The 8008-nt window shown below is 47.1% G+C and overlaps 1 protein-coding gene across 1 annotated transcript in view; it reads left to right on the plus strand.

The window, feature by feature from the left end:
* Nucleotides 1–1341: 1341 nt before the first annotated feature.
* Nucleotides 1342–8008, plus strand: part of hpgd (15-hydroxyprostaglandin dehydrogenase) — a 12740-nt gene continuing 6073 nt past the window's right edge. The window contains exons 1-3 of the mRNA XM_037690117.1: nucleotides 1342–1476; nucleotides 2093–2216; nucleotides 7196–7302. Of these exons, the coding sequence (XP_037546045.1) occupies nucleotides 1384–1476; nucleotides 2093–2216; nucleotides 7196–7302 (324 nt within the window). The 5' untranslated portion in view covers nucleotides 1342–1383. The remainder of the gene's footprint in view (nucleotides 1477–2092; nucleotides 2217–7195; nucleotides 7303–8008) is intronic.

The raw sequence follows: 8008 nt of genomic DNA on the forward strand, positions 1-8008 counted from the left end.
TTCCAGCAGTCGTTCAGTTGATTCCAGCAGTCATTCAGTTGATTCCAACAGTCACTCGACTGATTACAGCAGTTGTTCAGCTGATTCCAGCAGTCGTTCAGCTGATTCTAGCAGTCATTCGACTGATTTCAGCAGTCATTCAGCTGTCAACGTTATCAGTTTTCCAACATGTGATTGTTTTGGCAGAAATAATAAAATGTTCCTTAATGACTCAGGCTGCACTGCTAAAACTATTTGCTGCCGATTTGTTTTAAGATGCGAAAGATCCACTTTGGGCCGGTACAGGTTGAATCACTTCATTTTCCATTTCCACAGTGCCCATTAGTGCCCCTTGAGTGGGCGGATCATTATCAATGCACGACGCCTCTTTAAAAACCTTCTCGGTGTCGCTCCATCTAGCTCGCTCTGAACTTTTTTGTCGACCAGCAAACACAAAAACGTCTGAACTTCAGTGTTTGACCACAGTTGTGACATTATTGTTTGTTTATACCTACAAAATGCTCCAAAATACCCTCCTCCGGATTCGAGTTGTTTCTAATGTCGGGTTAAAAAGAAAATGGCAGATCGGGTTGCGGTGGAAGTTTCTGAAACTCCGCCCTCAATGATGCCGCCTCCTGACCAATCGGTAACCGACAGTGCGCTGACCTCTTAGGGTCCTGCTGGGCCTCAATGGAACCAGAGAAGTCGGTACTGAAAAAGCAGGCCTGTTCCAAGAAAAAGGCCCTGTGGAAAAGAACACGGAACCGACCTGAGCAGGGTAAAGCAGAGCCAAGGAGGAACTGTGGAAAGGGGGAGGGGGGAGGGGCTTCAGGTCTCTGAATACACCTGTCTGACCCAAACCCAGGCTGCAGTACAGAACCGAACTCATCAGGAGAAAATCCTCATCTGTCCATTCAGAAATAAACTCAAATTTCCCTAAACTGAAGTAATTCAAAGAACTATCTGCAGCAGGTAAGATATTAATTGTTCAGAACCTTTATTTTCCACCAACTCAACTTTAGAGTGCCCTGCAGTCAGTTCCTCGTGTTCCAGGAAGATGGTTCTGTAAACCCCCTGAGGGTTCTGCAGTCCTCTCCTGATGAGTTCGGTTCTGTCCTGCAGCCTGTGTTTGTGTCAGACAGGTGTGTTCAGAGACCTGAAGCCCCTCCCCCTTTCAAGTTGCGTAACTCTAAGAACGATTTGCTGTGACGTCACGAACCTCTCCGAAGCTGCTCAGGTGTGAAGCGGGTTCACGGAGCTCAACCTGCGGGAGTTCGTTCACCTCCTCACGCCTGAGACACGCGCGCACTGTGAGGTCACAGAGGGGGAGGGGAGGGGGAGAAAAGGCTCAGCCCGCGGCTCCGCAGCCAGAGAGGCTCTGGTCGGGTTCGGGTCCGGATCATCATGGCTCTGAGCGGGAAGGTGGCTCTGGTGACCGGAGGAGCTCAAGGCATCGGCAGAGCCGCGGTCCAGTCCCTGCTGCAGAGCTCAGCTAAGGTCGGTTCTGGTCCAAACTGTTCTGTTTCAGAGTTTAGGTTCTACAGAACCTCACGGACCTGCAGCCCAACTTGTGTCTGTCAGTTTGTGCGCTTTGGTTCTGGGTTCTGGTTTAACTCTGGGCTAAACATGCATCTGGGTTCTGTTCTGCTCCAATAGCTCAGGTTCTACAGAACCTCTGAAAGCAGCAGCTCGTCTGACATTTTATTCCTCTTCACATCTGGGTTCTGTTCTTGGTTCTGTTGTGCTCTACCAGCTCAGGTTCTGTAGAACCTCTCAGCTTGTTTCTGACAGTTTGTTTGGCTCAGGTTCTGTTTACCCTCAGATGTCAAACCAGACCGTGTCACAGATTAGAGTTACAGATTAACTTCAGGAGCAAACAGTTTGATTAAAATGTTTCAAAGTTGTTTTTCAGGAAGAGAGAAGTTCTGGTTGATGTTTGTCAGAACTTTGGTTTTGTTCACACGTCTGCAGAACTTAGGTCCCGTGTGGTGAAAGAAGAAGCAGACAAACCTAAAAGTTCTGTTTCCTTCCTGCTGCTGCTGAGATGCTGATGATTAGCTCATGACGACGGCACCATGTCTCAGAGCGTGTAAAGGTTCTGTTTGTGCTCCAGGTGGCCGTTTTGGACCTGAACAAGACCTGCGGAGAGCAGTGCAAGAACGAGCTGGACTCAGAGTTTGGAGAGGGAAACTGCACCTTCATCCAGTGTGACGTGTCCAACGGAGACGCTCTGAGAGGTGATGAGAGGCTTACATCACTTCCTGCCTGCACAGAACCAGCAGCAGGTTCTGTTTCACTCTGCGGTTCTGTTAAACCGGGTCGGGTTCAGCTGCTCTTTAAGTTCCTCCTGATGAAAAAGAGGAAGTGAGATGAAACTTGGTGACGCAAGAGCCTCTCCTCAGTCTTTCTGAGAGCAGCCTTTGGTTCTGGGTCCAACAAAGGCCCGGTTTGTCTGGTTCTGCTCTGCAGGTCAACGTTAAAGTACCTGAATTTAAATGCATGTAGTTGGGTTCAGCACGTGTTCCTCCCTGCAGAGGTGTGTCGACGAACAAGCTCTCATTGTTTGACACCAAGAAGAGAAACCCTGCAGGCGCACGCAGCTGGAATGTTGCTGCTGCTGCTGTGGACACACACAACACACACACACTGACACACTCTGAGCACCTGTGTAGATGTGTGTGAGTCTGTGTGTTGGAGTGTGTGTGCAGAAAGGTGAATTTAGTCATGATGATGTGCATGCAGCTCTGTGGACACTTCCACGCTTTCTGTTTGTAAATCTCCTCACTGCACATTTTAAAATGAAACCTGCAGTTTCTCCTGACTGACATCAAACGGCTTAAAGTTTTTTTTAGGATTCATTGATGTGCAATTATGAAACCAGCCACAAGGGTTACAAGACTGTATCTGTGGTTCTGGTCCCAGGGTTGTGTAAGGAAGGGCATTCAACATAAAACACTTTTGCCAAAATAAACATACAAGTTCATCCCAAAGACACTATACATGATGCTGAGAAGGAAGGTAGAGATCTAGCTAACATGATGCTGAGAAAGAAGGTAGAGATCTAGCTAACATGCTGCTGAAAAGGAAGGTAGAAATCAAGCTAACATGATGCTGAGAAGGAAGGTAGAAATCAAGCTAACATGATGCTGAGAAGGAAGGTAGAGATCTAGCTAACATGATGCTGAGAAGGAAGGTAGAGATCTAGCTAACATGATGCTGAGAAGGAAGGTAGAGATCTGGTTAACATGATACTGAGAAGGAAGGTAGATGTTTTATGTGTCCAAGAGACCAAGTGGAAGAGCAGCAAGACTCGCAGCATTGGAGCAGGGTTCAAACTGTTTTACCATGGTGTGGATAGAAAGAGAAATGGAGTAGAGATGGTCCTGAAGGAGGAGTTGGCAAAGAATGTAGTAGAGGGGAAAAGAGTGTCAGATAAGGTGATATACCTGAAGGTAGAAGTAGAAGGTCTGATGCTAAATGTTGTCAGTGGTTATGCTCCACAGGTTGGCTGTGATGTGGAGAAGAAAGATAAATTATGGAAGGATCTGGATGAAGTGATGGAGAGTATTCCCAGGGAGGAGAGAGTGGTGATCAGAGCAGACCTGAATGTTCTGAAAATGCCAGAGGAATAGAGAAGAAGTGTGCTGGTGGCCATTTTTAAGAAAAAGGGTGCTGTATAGAGTTGTAGCAGCTACAGGGTAATTAAATTGATGAGTCACACAATTAAGATCTGGGAGATTTGTGGAAGCTAGACTTGAACAAGAGGTGACTATCTGTGAGCAGCAGTATGGCTTCATGGCGAGAAAGCGCCACAGAAACAATCCTTGCTTTGAGGATGCTGATGGAGAAGTACAGAGAGGGTCAGAAAGAACTGAAACTGAAAAAAAGCAACTTCTGATGTGGAAACGCAATAAACTAAAGTGGAACTACCTCGGTGACCTCAGCTCTGGTTGTGGACCTCCAAGTTCCCTGACTCAGCTTCCTCCATGAGGACGTTGGTGGAACTGAGAAGGTCTGACTTGTTTTCTGTCAACCACTGGTTGACGTCAACAGCACTCCACCACTAAACACAGGGTTAGTAAAATGCTTCTTTCTCTGCTTCAGTCTGATGGCTTGCCAGATTCTGCCGAGAGTCTTTATCCAAGGTCTTGTCGAACTTCTCCCACATCTGAGATTTACCTCAGTAACAGCCAAGGCTACAGCCTGCTTGGCCCTCCAGTACTCCTCAGCTGACTCTGGAGTCCCACTAGCCAACAAGGCACGATAGGACTCCTTCTTCAGCTTGACAGCCTCCCTAACCACCGAGTTCGAGGATGGCCACCACGAGAAGCACCGACAACTTTGCGGCCACATCTCAAGGCAGAACATGGCCCACTCAGACTCAATGTCCCCCCACCTCAGCTGGGATGTAATTAAAGCTCTCCCGGAGGTGTGAGTTAAAGATCTTTCCGATGGGTTCTTCTGCCAGGCGTTCCCAGCAAACCCTCACTACACATTTGGGTCTTCCAGGTCTGTCCAACATTCCCCCCTGTCTGATCCAACTCACTATCAGGTGGTGATCAGTTGACAGCTCAGTTCCTCTCTTCACCCGACAAAACAAACGGCCGCAAGTCAGATGACGCAACTACAAAGTCAATCATTGATCTACGACCTATGATGTTCTGGTGCCAAGTGCACATACAGACACCGTTATGTTCCAACATGGTGTTCGTGATGGACAAACTGTGACGAGCACAGAAGTCCAACAGCGGAACACCACTCGAGTTCAGATCAGAGAGGCCGTTCCTCCCAATCGCACCCCTCCAGGTCACACCAAGTGGGCACTGAAGAAGTCCCCCCAGCAGAAAGGAGTCCTCAGCTGGAGCGCGTTCCAACACCCCCGCCAAGGACTCCAAGAAGGCCGGACACTGAGCTGGCAGAGAAACAACAGAACCAAAGCACATTACAACTTTCAAAGAGTCAGTGTTGTTAGTTTGACAGAACCAGTTTACCCGAGAACATACGGTGTGTTTTTATTGACCCGCCTCAGAGGCTGAGGTTCAGTCTTCATGGTGTTTGTCTTCATGCCTTCAACGTGCAGTCATTGGGTCGGAGGTTCTGGAATGCTGCGTGTGACGACACTCGCACCTTTCACCTCCTCAGGTTTCCTCCTTTAAGCTGTTTTGACAGACACGTCTGTCGGCTCACACAGGAGGTGAAACGAGCGTAACGAGCCGAAGATCTCTTGACTCTGTTTGGGCTGAGCCGACGTGCCCGCGGGCCGCTCCCAGACAGAACTCTAATGTTTTTTGTTCTGTCCTAAAGCAACAGAAAACGTTTTCACATGTTTGACTGTTTCTACACAGCCGGAGGATTTCACCAACGAATGTTCTGGTCACAGTCCGATGATGTCATCAACTCCCAGCTGCCTGAACTTTAATAAACTTTTTGCAAACAAACTTTTCATCTGTCCACCATCTTTACTCTCGTGCAGTTTACTTTTTCAGAGGGAGTCGCAGATGTCAGGAGTTCTGTTGGGTCTCCTCAACATTTCTGCAGAACGTTTCTTCATGCAATCAACTAATAGAATCCTCTGGGCTGCAGCTCCTCAGAAACCTCAGATCTGGGTCTTGGTGCTGCAGGATCTGAGCAGATGATCTTAGGCTCTGCTTTGGAAACAGCTGTAATCTGATTCTGTCCAGAAGGTCCTCCTCTGGGGTTCTGAACCACCATCGCTGTTTCAGACCTGCTGTTTTTGAGAATGCTTGTCTTCTGAAACCTGTGCCGGGTTCTGTTGGACTCGTTCTGCCGTCAGGTCGGACCTGCTCCTTTGGTCACATGACCTTCGTGCTTGCCGCAGTGTGCAGCAGAAGAGATTACAGTATCTGCGTTCACATCTGTACATACAGAGATTAGAAGACGTTTGAGGACTTCTTGTCTCAGTTTTTGTCCTGACAAGCTTTGGGGCAAAATGCAAGCAGGCACATTTTAAATAAATCACGTTTAACAAATAAAATCGTCAACGAGTTTTAAATACGTCACAAAAACTGTCAGGTTTGAACAAAAACTAATCCAGAAGAGAGAATCTAGAGTCCATTTCAATCTACGTACTTCAGACACATGTTTACCCAGAATGCACTGCAGCAGACAGCTCCTCCCAGCTGTCGGCACGGTGGTGGAGGCTAATGGTTTGGACTCCTGTCCGTCTCCGAGTGGACCAAAACTCCTCTGTAGACCAAATGTTCTGGAGTCACATGAGTCCATCTGTCCAACCGCTGAAGCTTGGACCAAACTGGGTCCAACAGGACCATGATCCCAAACACAACAGCTGATCTACAACAGAACGGGTCAGAAAGACCAGAACCAGGGTGCTGCAACGCTCAGTCAGAGTCCAGAACGGCATCATGATTGAGATGCTGTGGTGGACCTTCAGGGATCTGACAGAACCCTCAACGATGGAAAGAAGAGTGGGCCAGAACCATTAGAGACTGACAAAGTCCTACAGAGAACCACAGAGGGTTCTGCTGCTGAAGGAGGTCCTGGATCAAGACTAGAACCAGTCTTGTACTGATTCTGGGTTCTGTAGACCTGCTTAGGACCAGATGGTTATAAAAACCTTTGAAATGAAACGATGAACAACCACCTGGTTTTGCTGAAGGAACCACAAACGGTACCAACCAGTCAGACAGAACCGAGCGTGGGGAGACAACACGACAACGTTCAACTCAACCAAAAACCGTCTGACGTCGTTAAACAGAACCCACCAGAACCGGAGAGAATCAAACTGAAACCTGTGGTCCAGAACCGTCAGAGCTGTGGTCAGAGACTGTTGGTTCTGTTGGTTCCTGCTTCAGCGGAACCAGAGCGTGACGAAACAACATCGGTTTGAGAACTGAAACATGGGAAACAGGAGAAAAATGACTGAAATGTGCTCGTGTCTTCTGGTACCGGTTCTGTTGGAGTCAGTTTGTGTTTAAATAAATATTCAGCAGTTTTTATAAAAACATGAAGAAGTCTAGGTCCAGAACCCAGCAGGTTCTGGATCAGAACCACTTTTAGTTTTAGAGGAGGATTTAAACTTTGAAGCTGACTTTAATGTTTGTGGTTGTTCACGCTCCGATGCTGAAAAACTGTTTCTGGGTTAACTTTCAGCTCTGACTGGAAGAGCAGAGACTGTCGAGATCTGATCCAGAATCCAAGTCTTGAACCAGTTCTTGGTGTTTGTTTGTGTGGACAGATGCCTTCCAGAAGACCATAGACCAGTTTGGACGTCTGGACATCGTCATCAACAATGCCGGCATCAACAATGAGAAGAACTGGGAGAAGACCATTCAGGTGAACCTGGTAAGAGACCACCTGAGACCACCAGACCAGCTACAGACCTGGTTAACACCAGACCATAAGGACAGGTCTCAGAGTTGACCTTTGACCTCGCTGAGAACTGAAACCAACACTCTGAGAAACAGCTTCAGGTCTGACTCATCACATACTGAAGATGTTCACGTGTTCATCCACTTACACAGTTGTTCACGTGTTCATCCATTTACACAGTTGTTCACGTGTTCATCCATTTACACAGTTGTTCACGTGTTCATCCATTTACACAGTTGTTCACGTGTTCATCCATTTACACAGTTGTTCACGTGTTCATCCATTTACACAATCGATCACGTGTTCATCCATTTACACAGTTGTTCACGTGTTCATCCATTTACACGATTGTTCATGTGTTCATCCATTTACACGATCGATCACGTGTTAATCCAGTTACACGATTGTTCACGTGTTCATCTATTTACACGATTGTTCATGTGTTCTTCCATTTACACGATTGTTCATGTGTTCATCCATTTACACAATCGATCACGTGTTCATCCATTTACACGATTGTTCATGTGTTCATCCATTTACACGATCGATCACGTGTTAATCCATTTACACAATTGTTCACGTGTTCATCCATTTACACGATTGTTCACGTGTTAATCCAGTTACATGATTGTTCACGTGTTCATCCATTTACACGATCGATCACGTGTTAATCCAGTTA

The sequence above is a fragment of the Nematolebias whitei genome, chromosome 16 (genome assembly GCF_014905685.2).
Source record: "Nematolebias whitei isolate Nwh7 chromosome 16, NemWhi1, whole genome shotgun sequence".
Lineage (NCBI taxonomy): Eukaryota > Metazoa > Chordata > Actinopteri > Cyprinodontiformes > Rivulidae > Nematolebias > Nematolebias whitei.